Source organism: Lagenorhynchus albirostris, chromosome 4 (assembly GCF_949774975.1).
Source record: "Lagenorhynchus albirostris chromosome 4, mLagAlb1.1, whole genome shotgun sequence".
NCBI classification, from domain to species: domain Eukaryota; kingdom Metazoa; phylum Chordata; class Mammalia; order Artiodactyla; family Delphinidae; genus Lagenorhynchus; species Lagenorhynchus albirostris.
This window is the reverse complement of record NC_083098.1, coordinates 103,883,370-103,901,691: the sequence shown is the minus strand read 5'-3', so window position 1 is coordinate 103,901,691 and position 18,322 is coordinate 103,883,370. Positions and strand designations below refer to the sequence as shown.

General features: G+C 44.5%; 1 protein-coding gene across 1 annotated transcript; it reads right to left on the bottom strand.

Annotated features, from left to right (window-relative positions):
• Positions 1–1,073: 1,073 nt before the first annotated feature.
• On the bottom strand, positions 1,074–18,136 carry QDPR (quinoid dihydropteridine reductase). The gene is made up of 7 exons (XM_060148457.1): positions 17,941–18,136; positions 15,610–15,702; positions 11,809–11,905; positions 9,494–9,634; positions 5,353–5,461; positions 4,248–4,331; positions 1,074–1,755 (listed from the first exon to the last, which is right to left on the bottom strand). Exons 1-7 carry the CDS (start codon positions 18,037–18,039, stop codon positions 1,650–1,652), a joined length of 729 nt encoding a protein of 242 aa, XP_060004440.1. The 5' UTR covers positions 18,040–18,136; the 3' UTR covers positions 1,074–1,649.
• Positions 18,137–18,322: the final 186 nt, after the last annotated feature.

Sequence of the window (18,322 nt, the reverse complement as noted above, 5' to 3'; positions counted from 1 at the left end):
TCCTATCAATCAGAGCTCACATCTTCTTTCCTATAAAAGTTGGATAATATCTCCTTGAAATGCAGTGTCAAGAATCAAAAAAGACTCCTCAAATAGTTACACACAGAATTACCAGATGACTGAGCAACCCCACACCTGGGTATATATCCAAAAGAACTGAAAAGAGGTACTCAAATACCTGTACAGGAATATGCATGGCAACACTATTCACGGCAGCCAAAAGGCAGAAACAACCCAAACGTCTATCAACAGATGAATGGATGAATGGAGTGTAGTATATACAAACAATGGAATATTATTCAGCCACAAAAAGGGATGAAGTGCTAATAGCTGCTCCAAAGTAGATGAACCTTGAAAACATGCTAAGTGAAAGAAGCCAGACGCAAAAGGCCAGAGAGTGCATGATAGTATTTACATGAAATATCCAGAACAGGTAAATTCACAGACAGAGAGCAGATTGGTGGCTGCCAGGGGCTGGAGACAGGGGGAATAAGGAGTGACTACTTAGTGGGTATGGGGCTGGATTTTGGGGTGATGAACATGTTTACAGAACATTGTGAATAGACTAAACGCCACCAATTTTTTTCATTTTAAAATGGTTAATTTTATGTTATGTGAATTTTACCTCAATAAAAAAATTTTTTTTTTAAGAATTGAAAAAGAAAACACATGGTAAAAGCCTTTATGAATAGCAGCCATCTAGTCACTGGGTTCTGGGCTTAGTTCTGCCACTTACTGGCCATAAGGATGGAAAGTCATTGCTCTGGGTCTCAGTTTCCTCATCTGTAAAATGATGGGGTGCACAAGACCACTAATTCTCAATCAGAACGGCCGGTATCAGTCACGTGGGGCACTGCTTCTAAATGCACAGGGCCATCCCCCCAGCTTTCAGATTCTGATACGCACAAGAAGGAAATGTGCCTCTGTCACTGTGCTGAGAACACTTACTTCAGGATTTGAACCCACCCCCCTTTTCGAGAACATCAGGCTAAAGACCACTAGCAGCCTATGATTCTAGTACCTTCATCTATGACTGTTTATAAGATGCGTTTTGATTAAAGAAGACAACACAGTAAATGAAGTCCATTTATTAAGAAGATAAACTCCAAACAATCACAAGTAGTTCTCTTGAGTACTTGGCAAATGCACAGGACAAAGGTACCTTAACAGAGAGTCCACGGGATTTTGCTTACACTACAGAAGGAGTTCTATGGCAGTTTAATTCGAGGCTATAAAAACTACAGCTGTGACATACACGTAACGTTCAAAAATAACTCAGGGTCCAAATGTCCCTGACCCAACAAATCTCTGAACTAGTCAGGTCGACACAGCCACTGGCAGGGACACAGAAACAGAGCCTCAAAATCAATTCAACATGACGCTGAAGCGGAGGGAGCCGTCCTGAGACCTCCTAAATTCCGTGGTTAACACAGACTGACAGGGCTATCGATCTGTGGGCTCCACATGTCTTTATTTCACATAAACCTGTTACCCTGTCCTAGGAGAACAAATGCACATTAGATGAGAGAAAGATAGGACTCACTGTCTCGTACCACGAACAGGATTACAGAAAATGCAAGGCCGGATGTGGCCATGCTAATAGATTAATGACTTTTCTGACAGGCACCTCACAGGCAATGAAACGTAGCTTAAAAATACGCTGGGGTAAGCTCCGTCCTTCCCTTTGTGGTTACCACCTGGATTAGGCTTCCTGAGCTTGGTCGGTTTTTCTCTGTGATCCAGTCATGGAAGGTTCTAGAACAAAGAAGAGAAGCTTTACATTTTAAAAGGAAAAATCTGGACACATGCTTAGAGTCACATTACTGGTTGGGCGGGTGGGGGGTGAGGGCACAGCAGCAGCTGTAAAAACGCCTGTAAGGTCTCATGGACACAAACCCAGGTCCCTGATGATTTCAGAACTTTACTCCTAATTCCTGAGTGGCTAGATTTGGCAAGGTTTTCCTTTTGCTATTTTTCTGCATTGTTGGAATCCTTTATAACACGGTGGTACGATTTCATGTGATTAAAAATAGATTTTAATTAGTTCATTCTAAGAGACAGACATGGGCACAATACTTGACACTTAGCTTATATCACTTCCCAGAATTTAAGAAGAAAGAGAAAAAATTTATTATTTTTTTAACAAAGATTTATGGAGCGCCCACAGCTGTGCCAAGCAATGGGAAAAGATGAAAGAACAGACTATTACAATAAAACGCGTTCGGTGTTGGAATGGGGCATTTAATAACCAACTCTGTGTGGGGAGGGCCAACCAACCGTGCCTGGGGAAGACGGGAGACCTCGTCTAAGAAGAGAGGAATGACGAAGGGCACAAGGAATTCACAAGGTTTAACAAGTAGCTGATCACTTTTAGAATATTTACTCTCGGTGCTGAGTATACCATCCCCTCCAACAAACCCCAGGTGGGACCTTGGCCCTTCCTTCGCCAGAGAACTCGCAGGAGCTCCCGGGATCTTTAATGCTGATAAGCAACCTGTTGGACCACAGCTGATGTTCAGCTGTCCAGTCATTCGAGCTCCCACTCTGGGGGTTGAACACGTGAAGGCTCAAAATCCCAAGCGCTGCTCCAACTCCCTAAAGTACTGTCATGTGTCCTGAGTCCTCTCTGGGGGCAGGGCCCAGGGGACAGTTCTGAAGGAGACCAGTCACAGCTGGATGTGCAGAGGCGTATGTGTTACTTAGGCAGGTTAATAGATGGTCTTACTTCTCCCTCCTCCTTGTCAGCCGTCTGGAGTGGGTGGGAGAGAACGCCATTCTAACCATGGACAGCCAAGAAGGTAACATGCTCACAGACGTTGCAAAGCCAGCTTTATGTCAACTTGTCACGTGAGTTTTCAAATACCACAAATGGGTGAGCATGATTTCTGGGGCAAGGCATGGCTGTCCCAGCCCACCCTCTGTCCGTTGTGGCCCAGCACTGGATTACACACATGGCCCCAGATGTTCCATCCAGGGTCCTGGGTCAATGTCTCTGTCAAGAGACATTGCTGGCAGTAGTGGCCTTTAAAAAGAAACTCAAATGCAAACACCGCTCAAGAGTTGTTCCTTCCACAACTTCAAATTGTTTTTTCTTTTGCAGATCCAGCATTAAGCATGATACCCGGTAAAGACAGGAGTAACTGTCGGGACAGTGGTTAAGACCAAGGGCTTTGCAGCCACACTGCCCGGGTCAGATCCTGGCTCTGCTGTGCGACCTTGGGCAAGTTCCTTAGGCCCACACTCCCCATGCCTCCGAGCCCCCAAACCTTAAATAAAAGACGACGGCACCTCCCTCACAGACCTGCTATGAGCATTTAATAAGATCATGGTTATGAAGTGCTTAAACAGTGCCTGGCATGTAAGTGCTATGTAAGTGCTTGTTCCAAACATAGAAGTCCCAAATAGCTCCCAATTCCATTTAAATAAGATGTAACCTCAGGCCAGAAGCAAGCTTCTTCTCAGCCCAAGCTTTAGAAATATCCTGTGCAAATAGCCGTCAAAGCGGCTCAGACACCGGCTCTGCTGGGCGAGTCCGTCCCCACTCCACGAAGGCAGGGCCTGCATCTTATTCCTCATCGTCCCTGGGCCCAGCAGAGTCCCTGGCCCGAATGGGTGCTCAGTGAACACATGCTTAACACCCCCTTAAATAGAGGAGAGCGGGAAACTGAGAGCTAGGCAAACACAAAAGAGCTCACTCTCTCTGTGACCTTGTAGTGCCACCCATACTCACAAAGGGCTGAATATGATTTCGGGGACAAAGGATGCTTCCTGTCGGTTTGTGGCGTGGCACTAATTCAGGCATGTGGGCCCAGATGTTCCATCTAGATCAGCGGCAGATTCCATGCAGCTACCCCTCTTTAACAGACAGAACACGGTTTACAGGCTCCAGGCTTACCCGGCCCTGCCATGGGTCACACACAGTGCTGAGACCTTGGCACACACTTCCACGTCTTACCCTCCTAACAATGATCACCGACCCCCATTATACAGACGGAGAAACTGAGGCCTAGAGCAGTTAAACAACATGCTCAGATTGGCCAGCTGGTGGGTAGAGGAGCCAGGATTCAGGTCGGCACCGACAACCCCTCCACCCCGTGATACTGACAATGAGGTGCAAGGTGCCCTCGGAGGTCAGGTCCTCAGGAACCACCCAAGCTGATAAGCCAAGATAACACGGGCCTGTCCTTTCTCCCACAGGAGGCAGAGAATGGAAGCTGCTGAGTCACTGAGATGACTGTGATACTCACTCGACCAGGAATTCCAAGGGTGTCCAGGAGCTGAAGTCAGCCTCAGGCATTGATTTCCTGTTCATCGGTGTGTCCAGGGTAACCCTGCGAGCACAGAGATAAGCGTGTCACATGTGCCTCCCCCTCAGAACAACAGCTGCCTGGCCCTCCTTGGCCAGGAAAGTATGTGGAGAGATCACACGAAGATAATCAGAGAGAGGCCAGGAAGCCGTCCACAGTTACAGAGATCACATCCCAGCCTGACTCAACCAAGCGCTTCAGAACTCACCCTTCGGGCAGACAGGAACAAAATGAAAGGGCCATGTTTTGCCTTTTTTCTAAAACACCGTCTTTACTAAAGTAAACTGTTCTGCTGTTTATGTCTCCATTCACTCCCTAAAATGTGGCAGACTCATTTCTCAGGTTTTTGTATGTGTAATCATAATATTCCTTTAAATATGGGGAAAAGACAGCCTCATCCTTCATTTTGTGGCTGTTTTCCATGAAATCTTCCAATTTTCAGCAAGGGAGTACAGAATTCAGATATGTATGACTTTCCCAAGAACCTTCAGGCCTCGGAAATCATTCAAAATAGCCGTGAGACCAAGTCACAGAAGCCCACAAATGAATACGTGGACAGCCCAGTCCCCTAGCAGACAGACATCCTCTTTATAGGAGCACAGCTAAGAGACAAGCCATTTGGTCCTGGAATCCCTCCAGAAACGTCTCCCCGTAGTTTCCCATATTCTTCCCCAGGCTCCCCCTCTCCCATCCCACAAACCTAATACAGTCTCTCTTCTACACCGACCTTATAATGACTTGAAAGACTGAACTACAAATAATAAAATTAAATGTGTAAACTATTTTTTAACAAGGAGGGAGGGAGGGACAGATAGAGGGAAGGAAAAAAAACAAGAAGGAGGCAAGAGAGACCTATCCCATCAGCCAAGCAACCATTCTGGAAAGCCCAGGACAATCCAAAACCTAAACAGGTACCTTCAGGGCCTCTGGTGAATTTCAGAAGCCAAGGTGACGGCACACACGCACCCCCGGTGTAGAGTGACTCTAGGACACATGTGAACTCTCAGCCGTGGGGCAGAGGTGGGGGAGACTCCCCAGCACTTACGGGAGCACGGCGATGGCAGCAGACCCGGACGGCATGCCGCTGTCCTTCCCGGCCAGGCTCTGGCAAAGCTGGTGAACCGCACCCTTGGCCATGCCGTAGCCAATCATCCCTGGGAAAGAAGGAGAAAGCATTTCAGTGACCACTGGCCGCCACTGGTATGTCCAAAGAACACCACGCCAGGGTCCAGAAGAGGACAGGAAAAGAGAACCAGGGACGTCCATGGAGAGAAAGTGGAAGGGACATAACCTTCTATTTGCCTGGTACTTAATATTTATCACAGAAGCCATGAGGTTAATCCTATTTTTATTGCTAAGGAAACAGAGGCTCGGACAGGGTGAGTAATATGCCCAGGCTCACACAAAGACTCGCACCGAGGCCAATGGAGAGGTTAAAAGCCAAGCAAGAGTTCTGAACCCTTGTATCGACAACTGCTTGTGAGTAGCCTGCACACATCCACCCTGGGTGCCCAATGGGTCAGCAAAACTGAGCAGTCATTTGAAGCGCAGGCTTTAGAGTCAGGCTGAGCAGGTTCAAAGCCCACCTCTTCCACTTACCACTAAAGAAATCCAGGCGGGTTCTCAAAAACCTTTCTAATCCTCAGTTATCCCATCTGTAAAATGGGGATAAAGTACTTAATTCTAGGCTCAGGACAGGGCAGGACTTCCGTAAGTGTTTCCCATCAGATTAATAGAAGTGCTATGGCCTGGAGTCCAACTCCTTGTTTAAAGTATACCATCTGGGGAAATTCCTTAGTGGTCCAGGGTTAGGACTCCACGCTACCACTGCATGGGGCACAAGTTCGATCCCTGGTCCAGGAACTAAGATCCCACAAGCCACACAGCACAGCCAAAAAATAAAAAAATAAAGTATACCATTTGAGCAATTGTGACATATGGGCATACAAGCTACCTATTAGCCTTCCTTTCCTCCCATGAGTCAGCAAATGCTTGCTAACAGAAGTAAGGCATGCCTTCTTTTATTGAAGTACAGTTGATTTACAACGTTGTGTTAATTTCTGCTGTGCAGCAAAGTAATTCAGTTATACATCTATATACATTCTTTTTTTAATATTCTCTTCCATTATGGTTTATTACAGGAGGTTGAATATGGTTCTCTGTGCTTCACAGTAGGACCTTGCTGTTTATCCAGTCTATATGTTGAATACAATAGCTTATTAGGACAGGTTTCCGTCTGAACCCCCAGACACATGGCAAGCGAGGTCTCTCTCCTCTCCAAAGTTCCCCACAGCACTCAGCTGTAGGTGCACTAAATGCAGTTATCACAGTAACAAAGAATGGTTAATTGCTGTCAACACCCTTCCACCTTCAGAAAACCACTACTTCCAAAGGTCAGCAGTGCCCTTAAAAACCCCAGCAGGCATGCTGTTTAAAGAATAACAACTGAGGAGGCATCAGAGGTCCAGGGGGAGGTGGGGCTCACAGCCCAGCCAAGAAACCAATCACTGAACCGCTTCCACAGTAACCTCAAATTGCAAAAGAGGGTCAAGGTTTCAAAAAGTTATTTAGAAGTACAAGAAGAATATTTCACCAAACCTGGCTTCTCTGTTTAATTAGGGGCAGGAGGCCAACAATGGCAGGAAGATCTAATAGTAATTAAAATAAACCAGTGCATGAATCTCATTCATTCAGCCCCTGTCCCCAGCAAACTCCTAGGACTCTCTCTTCATTCCACTCGAACAGCATGAAAGCAGGGAATCGGATGAAGAAAGAAACAAGCAGCCAGCAGCCAGCAGCCCTAATGGTTTAATTCCACAGAATTCTACACAATGCGGGTAAGGGCATCACTGGCAAGATATGGAAAAAAATGCATATCATTAAGAAGATAAAAACTGTCTTTCCAATTACAAAATGATCAGTGTAGTCCCTAAGGACTGATTTCCAAACATAAAACACATCCTTAAATGGTAAACAAAAGTGATCATCATCACTTCCATACAGTTCATGCTCCAGTGGACAGTCTACAAATACAACCTTCGACATAGGAGGGTGAGGGTTTTCTCAGTATCTTTCCAAGTGAAAAACTTTCTATTTTTGAACAACTCTTCTTGGGTTTGAAGGACTCTTAAGCCTGCTCATCACCTGCTTTCACAGATTTCCCCCATATTTTTCTGGGGTCCGAATCAGTTAAAAGATTTCATGACTCAAATAAGTTTAACAACATCTAACTAACGAGCTGAAAGATGAACAAATTTATTAACATCTGAAGCAAGAGTAACTGAGCAAAAGTAAGCCTGGAGCAAATAATAATAATAGTTCACATTTACTACTGACCTAATACCTTTTCTAAACCATTTACATCCATTAAGATGTTTACAAGTCACAACTAACCATATAAAGGAGGTATTACTATTTACCTTCATTTTACAGATGACAAAACTGAGGTTCAGAGAGGTTAAGTAACTTGCCAAATATCGCACAGCAACTAAATGGCAAAACCACAATGCAAAACCAACCCAGGTAGTTCCAGATCCCATAGCCTTAATCAGTATCTGAAACTATAAGCAAAGAATGATATTTACAAACCAAAGGCAAGTAGAAGACTCTTTTGTCCTTCAGAAAAATTAGTCTTTCAGTCCTAGGGTTTTTTTTCAATGTCAAGCTATTACTCATTTCTCTATTTACTTTCTAGTACCTCTGCTCTATGTCACCTTTAATAAAAATCAGATCTTAACCCAACTAGCATCTAACATATGCACAGCTTTAATCATTGTAATAGCCACGGACTTGTAAGATCACATGCTCTGAGAAACATGATAAGAAAATGAGTGGCAAGAAATTATTAATTTGTAACAGCCTCACAGTTAAGTTAGTTACATTAAAATCGAAAAAGGTGCTCAAGGTTTCCACCACTTACTAAAGAGATCCCAAAAAAGCTCCCCCCCCTTTTTTTAAGAAGAGTTCAATGTAGGTAGTCGAGATAAGACAGTTTCTGCCTCCCTGTGCTAACTCCCTGACCCCCTGCTTAAATTCTCTTAGCCCGATCTCAAAGGGAGAGTGACGGGTTGAACTGTGCCCCCCAGCCAAACTCAGATATTGAAGTCCTAACCCCCATACCTCAGAATGTGACTGTATTTGGAGATGGGAGGTAATTAAGTTAAAATGAGGTCATTAGGGTGGGTCCTAATCCAATATGACTGGTATACTTCTAAGAAGAGGCAATTTGGACACAGACAAACACAGAGGGAAGACAATGCAAAGACACAGGGAGAAGACAGCCATCCACAAGCCAAGGAGAGAGGCCTCAGAAGAAAGCAACCCTGCTGACACCTTGATCTTGAACTTCTAGCCTCCAGAACTGTGAGAAAATACTTATGCCACCCAGTCTGTGGTACTTTGTTATGGCAACCCTAGCAAGCTAACACAGGGAGTACAAAATGCAAAGGGAACTTGGATCTGCATGATGTAACGAAAAAGCACAGAATTTAAAAATGATCAGGGTTTCAATTCAATGTACGTTTGCAACTTATTTTTTGCATAACCCAGACAAATTACTTACCCTCTCTAAGTTTTAGTTTCCTTATCTGTAAAATGAAAAAGATAATAATGACCTCTACCCCAGGATTAAATGACTATATATAATAAGACTTACCATGTGCCGGGCACTTTGTACATATTAATACCTCTAACACCTTATAACTACCTTCAAAGTAGATATTACTGTCACTATATTACAATTAAGGAAACTACAGCAGAAATATCGTCAAAGAGAACAAATGATTTTTCTAGGCCACACAGCTAGGGTGAAGAATCTACCTCAGCATCTATCGCTCTACAGCTCACACCATCCTTGGGACACGTGAACACAATGTGACTATTACCTAGCTGATAGCTACTGCAACACCATTCATTCCCTGGGTGCATCACAGATAAATAAACAAGATGAGGGGCTGCCAGATTACAGCGGTCCTTCACCACCGCGAACATGAGGACAATGCAAATGAAAAGATCAGGATTTTTTCCCCTAAAAAAATTTGGGCCTAAAAGGAAGCAAAATCCATCAAACTGTAAAGCACCTGAGAGGGTAAAGGGCTTTAATTGTCCTCATCTCACGGAAGTGTCCAGCAACCCCAGCAAGCAAGTATTAGCATCCCCATTTCACAGACAGGGAAATGGAGGCTCACCTGGAGTCCCATCCAGGGCGGCCTTGGCCCCTGCCAAGGTCAGGAGGCCTCCTTCTTTGAGGTGCTTGGTGGCCAGGTGGCTGGAGATGGTCGACGTCCAAATGCTCTGCTTCCACATCAGGTCACAGTTTTTAAAGAGAGCTGAGCAAAGAAACACACGAGGTGAGCATTCACAGGGAAGAAAATGACAGGTGAGCTCGACTCATGGCGCCCGACACTCCAGGAAGCCCTCACAGCCACTCTGTGTCTACAAGGAGTTCTAATACAAACAGCCCAGGGCTTGCGGTCAGAGACACGGGTTCGAATCCAGGCCACGTGATCACCTGAGTCTCAACTTCCTCACCTGTAAACTGGTAAACGTCAGCCAATAAATGAGGACTGTTGACAAATATGCAGGACTGGCTTTAATTCAAACATTGTCCTACTTCATAAAGGGCATTAGATCTATAATTAGAACCTATATATCTAAGTCAGGTTTTACCTGTGATGAAAATCTCAGGAACTATTACCATCTGGACATAAAGAGGGCTTTGATGGAGCTACATTTTTTTATGGCTGAAAGTTTAATGCCAGCTTTAAAGACTCTTTAAAAGAAAGCTGAAATAACAACCATTTTGCAGTTGTTTTAACCCTCTGGCCTTCCAGAGACGTGAAGAGGAATAAGCGGTAAGGTGTGTCACATCACCAGCTGAACAGTTGTCCCCTTCCTCCCTCACAGGACACACAGAACCCAGTGAAGCTGTACCCATGACCCAGAAAGAGAGACCTCCTGATACAGGAGGAGGGGTCTTCAGTAGGTGACAACCAAGGTACTACATTTCCCTGCTAAAAAGAACTACAAAAAAAAAAAAAAAAAAAAGGACGGACCCACATGTATCACTTCTTGTTACCAAAATACACAAAAGGTCATCAGGGTGTTTTGCCAACCTGATCACCACATAAAATACCAATTTCCCATTTAAGTGTGGTTCACAGAAAATCAACTCCTTTATAAATGGCTTTGGCTGATAAATGTAGAAGGAATGATAGAATTAGAAAACTACCATTTTCCAATCCCCAATAGGATGACTGACTCAGGTAGAGATTACCAATGGATGCTTATAACCATTAGGTTTTGGGAATCTGGGGTTCTCACGGTGTTTGGGAACAGGATATTCATACACGATGCCAAAGTACCATCCCATAGGTCACTTATAATTGCAAACAGAAAAATGAACCTTTATGATGGAAATCTATCAGCTTGCCACCTTTAACCAAGCATGAAATTTGGCATCCCTCTGGATGGAGAAGGCCATGTGACGCAGTGTGAAGTTCACACCACTCAGGAAGCATTCTCACCTCAAAATATTTAACCTGAATCTAAGCAAGCCTCTAGACCTAACTTCCAGTTCACAGGAAATACCAGGGACAGAGGAACAAGGTAAATGATACCTTAAAGAAACAGTTTGACAAATTCAGTGTGGGTGACAGTCTATATGAAAACTGCCCTGGACCTGCCAAGTCTGTCACAGGAAAAAAAAAAACCATTCTAGATTAAGAGACTAAAAACAACAATAAAATGTAGTACATAAGCCCTGACTGGAACAAGTTTAGAGAAAACAACTATGAAAGATATGGAATAAACTGAGGTAATCAGAACATGAGCTGATACTATTAATCTTATAGAATCACTGTTAATTTTCTTAGGTATGAGAATGGTATTACGATAATGTGGGAGAACAGCTTCGTCTTTGGAGGCGCATGTTGAAATATAGTGAAGTGTCAAATTACTTTCAAATGATCATCAACAATAACAAAATACACACACAGAGGACACACATGTAGGAAAGCAAGAGAATGCAAGTATAGCAAATGTTAACAAGGATTGAATCTAGACGGAGGACATAAGGGTGTGCGTTGAACTGTTCTTTCAACTTTTCTGTATATCTGAAAATGTTCATAATAAAAAATGGAAAATATACTCAGCTTTAACAAAAGCTCAGTTTTGAGTCCTTTTGACCTTCAGAATGATCTCTCCATTCCATTCACATCCCCCAACTCCCAGTAATAAGCCCTGAAAGACTGGGGTAGAAACAATGCTGATTTCATTTCGTCTCTTTTTTAAATGTCAATCTCAAGGTCCCTCTGCCCTAACCCCCTTCTATGGGAAGTTTTTTCTTTATCTGTAAAACAGGGTGTTGATCCCTACCTCACAGCTACGGTAAAGCTTCTGGGAGACATACAGAAAAACATCTGACCTGACACGTAGTATAGACCCATCCCCACGCACCTGGACAAAGAGAAGAGCAAAATGACTAACTCAGAAAAGGACTCACACTTGGACTTGGCATTGCCCCCAGCCCATCCTCCAGCCACACAAAGGATCGCGTCCACCTTCTCTGCACCCAAGAGCTTTCCAACCTCAGCCGTCACCTGAAATAAAAGGGTTGGGAAGATGCACAAACAGTCAGGTAAACCGCAGCAGGCTGCCATCTTTACAGTCACCTCTATTTATTTTTCACTTCTTTTTAAGTCAGTTCACAGTACCTGGCAATTAATACTTTGAAAATAAGATGCAGGACCAATTTATAATGGACATTTGGATAGGGAAGCTCGACTACATTTCAGTGTGATTTTTATAAAGCAACCCAGTCTTCTTCTGAACATCTAAAGGGTGGAGACATATGCATCCCTGGAATAAAACAATAAATAAAGTAGGAAAAGTTTTTAAAAAAAATCACCTAGGGCTTCACTGCCTACAGCTAGCCTTCTGGTATACTTCTTTGCCAACTTTCTTTGCAAATCACAGAATCATAATCTGAAATAATCAATTCCACTCTCCTTGGGATACAAGTATCCCATTAACTGCAACTCCAAGAAAAAAAATAGCCAAAGAGAAATTATTTTTTTTTAAAAAGCAATAAAAAATAGTCAACAGCAAAATGTTGGTAAATAATGAGTACATGGGGGTTCATTTTAATTCTCTATTTCTGTCTGATTAAAATGTTTAAAGTGTTGAAAACATATACATGTCCTTTTGTTACAATTTATTAAAACAAAAGTCTGACAAGACAGACAATCCTGGTCATTACCCATGACCCTTTTCCATGTTTTTCTGGAAGGCATCTATGCTCACCACTATACCATATTTTTTCTGGAATGGCTGAAAGGACCACAGCCTCTCAATAGCTTTGTTAAGATCAATCTTCTTAAGACTTAACACAATGGTGTTAAGTGTAAATGGTGTAATTCTCCCAGCAGTAACATTTCAGTCTCTGACTGCTTTCCCTAACTATTTCCGAGCCTTAAATTACTTTTTCAAGGGACTTCCCTGGCGGTCCAGTGGTTAGGACTCCGCACTTTCACTACGCAGGGCACAGGTTCAATCCCTGGAACTAAGATCCTGCAAACCCAGCCAAAAACAAAAATTACTCTTCCAAAGAGACTGCATTAGCAATGGAAATCAATCTTTCCTCTCCGTACATTCTATACCTAAAGCTTTCATTTTAAGAAGATTTCTGAATATCCCTTGGCAAGTATCTCACCTAATCCTGATTTAGCTTTTGTTGACCTTTTGCCTGTTACCCTGGTTCCCCGGCTGCCCCTCCCTTGATTTCTAAGCCACACCCTGCTGCCAAGAGCCCAGATCCCAGCTGCAGGAAATTGGATCATTTCCCCTGACCTCTGTACAGGCACACAACCTGTGCTCTCTACTTTTTAGGGAAGCATGGAGCCCGTACCAACAATGCACCTGCTTGATTTGTTTTTTTACAACCTCTGTCTTTTATTTTTATAATAAAATTAAAACGAAGCATTTTAAAACTCCTTCCCCTTAAATTCTGCTTTCTGCCCAATAGTCTTCTAAAGATTTAGTACTTCTCTCACTTCTTCATCTTATCACTGTCATCGTGAATTTCCAATCCAGGGGGCCAATTTTATGTGTATTAGGATTGAACTTCCTCTTCTGGAGCTTTAGAAACAAAAACTGGATGTCATGTTTTTGTCCAGAAATTCTTAATTGAGTGACTGGGGGATGAGAGAGTCTCCTACAGGAATGGTTAAAGATTTTAAAAGCTAAGCTTATAATAATGAAGGCATTTCCCAATCTTCATCGTAAAGATGCACTGTATGGTCAAGACTCAGATGCGGACAACTTCACATTCAAAAAGGGATACAGACATCAGAAACCTGCAATTAAAGGAGCAGGAGAGACGCTGATTACAGAGAACCACGTCTGGAGGAGCTGCTGCTATCCAAGCCCAGATGCCTTCCTAGCATTTGGTTTTAGTGTTCATTACTTTATTCACATGAAGCTATTTTGCTGAGAATCAACTTAAGGTACAGTTAAGAGCATAGACATCAAACCCCCACTGCCCAGGTTCAAATCCTAGCTCTGCCACCTACTAGCTTTGACCTTGAGCAAACACCAGGGACTTCTATGCCTCAGACTCCTCATTTCTAAAAGGAAGATAAAATGAGAAACTGTTTTACAGAGATTGAGTTAATGCAAATGCAAATACGGCACTTAGTATGGTATCTAACACACAACGAAGCCACGTCAAGTTTTACTATTAGGTCCATTAAAGACAATAATATCATTAAATATAGGAAACATTGAGAGCATATTATAAAAAGTAAGGACAACAAAAATCTACATTTTGGAATAAGTCAGCTGGGTTCCTATATTCTAAACTATGTCAAACTGATGCTTTAGGAAGAGCAAATGAGCAGTTACAGTATAGTCATAATTTATTTGGGATTTTGGGGGGGGGGTGCCACACTGTACAGCATACAGGATCTTAGTTCCCCAACCAGGGATCGAACCCAGGCCCCTGCTGTGGAAGCGCAGAGTCTTAACTACTGGACTGCCAGGGAAGTCCCAGGGTTTTTAAAACATTTTTAGATTTATACATGTATATGTTTGGAGAAATGGACTGTCAGAAAATATAACAAAATATTAACTGCATCGTGAGAACAGAAATGATTTCCTTCTCCTTTTTGCTTTACTGTATTTCCTATATCATACATGCACTACTTTTAAAATTTTAAAAATTTGTTTTAAGAAATAGCTGAGGGTTGGCATGAGAACCATATAAAGCACATCCTCATGCAGCTGGTGGGAACAGCTCTTTCAGAAAGGCAGAACCGCTTAAGAGCATCTCAGATATTTATACCAAGATATCCATCAAATTGTTAACAGTGCTTCCTTCTGGGCAGGGAGAGGTGACACTATCACAGAGAGAAAGAGGGGTATTTCACAATTTACCTATATATTTGTATAGTTTTGTTTGACTTCTTATTTTACAGTAAGCCTATAATTTTTTTTTTTTTTTTTTTTTGCGGTACGCAGGCCTCACACTGCCGTGGCCTCTCCCATCGCGGAGCACAGTCTCCGGACGCGCAGGCCCAGCAGCCATGGATCACGGGCCCAGCCGCTCTGCGGCATGTGGGATCCTCCCGGTCTGGGCCACGAACCCGAGTCCCCTGCATCGGCAGGCAGACTCCCAACCACTGCGCCACCAGGGAAGCCCAAAAGCCTATGATTTTATAATTAGAAACAACCTGCTTTGTTAGTATTCTTGCTTTGAACGGGGGGAGCCCACTTTTTAGAATGTATGCTAAATAAATAATCAGAGATAGAGACGAAGAAGTTCACCACAGTATTCTTGATAATGGTAAAAAAAAAACTTGCAAAAAACTTAAATGTATAATTAAGTGCAAACTAAACAAACTGTGGCCAATCCACACAAAGAAAAATTACATGTCAACACAGGTTTTATTAAGTGATCTGAATAAGTATCTAAGTTAAAGGTTAAGTTTTTTAAAAAAAAGCTGACCATGACATACAAAATACGAATTTATTTCAACTTGTAAAACTAGTAACATATAGTATGCATAGTTTGTAAGACAAGAAAATGGGCCAAAATGTGAACTAACTAGTGAGCTAACTAGACATGAATTATGGGCTATTTATCTTTGTGGTTTTTTTCATTTTTTCCAAATTTCCCTCTATGAGCACAAATGGCTTTCATAATTAGAGAAATAATACCTGAAAAAAAGGAAGAGCACACAGCCGGTGGAACCCTATCCCCAGCGTTCCCCTACCACAGGCGCGGTAGGGCCTTCCCTAGACTTACCTGGTCAGCCTGCTCCGTAAACGAGTCTGTCATTTTAACCAGGACGCTGGCACTGGCCTCTTCATTCTCCACGACGTCGATGCTGGCGACCCACTGGATCAAGGAGAAAACAGCTTCGGTCAAGAGACAGTCAGTTGTTAAAGATCCATGCCCAGGAACTCGGGGAGTGGAGGCACGTAAGAGGCTTTACATGAAAACCCCCTAGAGAAGGATCTAGCAACCGACCTCTTGCACTCTTTGCAGGGCATCTGGCTTCAGCCAGTGTACCCCTTACTGAGCCCCAGGCTAGCCCATTCTGCCCCCAAACACCTCTTCCTTCTCCACTGTCACCTCTGAAAGCCAAACCCTGATCGTGCAGAGACCCCCTAGACCAGGGGTCTGCAAACCTTTTCTGTAAAGAGCCAGAGAGTAAATATTTTAGGCTTTGCTGGCCATACAACCTCTGTTGCAACTACTCAACTCTGCTATTATAGCTGGAGAGCAGCCACAGACAACAGTAAATGAATCAATGAATGAGCGTGGCTTCTGTGCCAATTAAACTTCAGGCACTGAATTATGAATTTCATATAACGTTCACATGTCACAAAATATTACTCTTCTTTTGATTTCTTTTCAACCATTTAAAAATGGGGAACTATTTCTAGCTCTTGGGCTCTATGAAAAAAGGTGTCAGGCAGGATTCAACCCACGGAGAACTGGAGTTTTCTGACCACTGTCCCAGGAGCATAAAGGGATGACTGTGGGTTCAGAAATCAGATCAGGCTTTGAATCCTGGTTCTGCCCTATAGCGGCTTTCTCGTTCACCCACTCTGCAGAGGTTCCTCACCTGTAAAATGGGGGCTTGTCAACAATGAACGGTGTTAGTGTGAGAAGTAAATGAAATGTAAGATTCTACAGCTGCTGGCACAGGTGACACATGGTTCTTACTCAGAAAGCTCCAAGGTCCGGGAGTCTGAAGGTCCCAGAGATAAGCATGTCCACCACAAGTTTTGAAGAACACAGCATCCTTTCAAAACACTCACTACTTCTGTGTCACAGCCATGGGGGATACTGAGACAAAGAAAAGGTTCTATCCCCGCCCTCCCGGAGCCCCCAGGAAGAAAGACAGGAGAGTCACAGGTAAATCAGCTCCGCAGATTCACCGAGTCAAAGGGCCAAAGTGCCCGCACTGGGAGGAAGCACAGCCCTTGTATCTATAATGTAGGTGGATACAGGAGCCCTGTATTAAAGTTACAGGAAAGGAAACTAAGAGTATGTAGGAGCACAGTGCTTGGCCTTTGGCTGGCAGTCCTTAAGTGTTCCCATTGTCACCACCATCCACGGCTGCAGACCTGGGAAGATACCCTAAGACAGGTAAGTGGTGGGAAGGTGATGTATTTAGAATCCTTCAAAGCATATTCCTATACCAGACTGTGAGTAAGAAGAAAACCCTGGCACCCCTTCTCTCTGGTCCCTGCGCACCCTTGCTCAGGCTGCTGCTAAGTAAACACCCACGAAAGCTCCCCAGAGTGGGGTCCCTGAGTAAGAAACAGCTGCAGCAAGAAGAAACTGTGGGCTTGCGCGCGGAGCCCTGTGGCTGCTGGGGTCAGGGTCCCTGACCCCGCCACAAGCTCGGCGACAACCTCGTCTCTTCCTTGCTGCTTTCTGGGGAGCGGCTACTGATTATGCAAAGTAGTAGAAGTAATCTTTGCAAAACAAAAGGCATTTGCAGGGCTTCAAAGTATCACATATAACGGAAGCAAATGGAACAGAGGTATATATCAATAATATATATGTATATATATCAATAATAGCTAACATTTAAATAGCTTTTACCACGAGTCAAGCAATTTACAATTTATGCACAACGCCGCCATTCATCTCATTTAATCTTCGTAACTCCCCTAAGGGATAAATACTATTATTATCCCCATTTTACGGATGGGGAAACTCAAGTTCGCTGACGTTAAGCAATCCGTTCATGGTCATAGGGCTAGTAACCCCAGGCAAGCAGTGTGATTCCAGATCCTTCCTTCTCATTACCTCTTCCTCCGTCTCTGTTCTCTCGAGTCATGCCAGACTTTCCGGGCCTGGAAGAGGCCGACGGAGCAGCCGCCGCATGCCCCCGAACCCTTCTCCTTGGAGAGCAAAGGCCCTACACCTCGGGCCCCGGGGTACGCACGCACTCGGAGACAGAACAGACGTGTAGACGTGTGCATACATGTGCAATCACCCATGTCTGGGGGTGCTCGGGGGCCCCCAGCTTCCTTCCAGACCGCGCTCCGGCGCTGCACGGGCACGCCCCTCTGGGCCCCAGTCACCACGGTGCCCGCCCGCAGCCCGCCGAATTACCCAGTTGCGGGCGCGGAACGCCTGCACGCATCGGGAGCCCAGCGCGCCCCGGCCGCCGTACACCAGCACCCGGCGCGTCTCCCCTGCTACCGCCGCCATCCCGCTCCTCCGGCTCGGCTTCCGCTGCTCTGAAAGGCCCTGAGCACGAACGTGGCGCTCCGCCCCGGCCACCTACCCCGCCAAGAGGGACCGCGCGTCTGCCGCGCCCGCAGCCGAGCCCGCTGCCGCCGCCTAGCGCGCAGCCACACTCGGCGAGCAGGGCCGCGCCCCCTCATCCCCCGCCCGCTGCCCCGCCCCAGCCCCAAATAAACACCCACGCACGGCGAGAAGTGATCTCGAAGTGCCGTTTCGTTTTAGTGTGCACAACAAGCCTATGGCAAGT

Excerpts from the sequence above, each read along its gene's own strand:
- QDPR (XM_060148457.1), bottom strand. The coding sequence starts at position 18,039 with ATGGCGGCGGTAGCAGGGGAGACGCGCCGGGTGCTGGTGTACGGCGGC. Across the intron at positions 4,332-5,352 it reads GCTGCCATCGCCGTGCTCCC|GGTTACCCTGGACACACCGA; the intron begins GTAAGTGCTGGG and ends CTGTGCTCGCAG. Across the intron at positions 1,756-4,247 it reads CCCTTGGAATTCCTGGTCGA|AACCTTCCATGACTGGATCA; the intron begins GTGAGTATCACA and ends TCTTTGTTCTAG.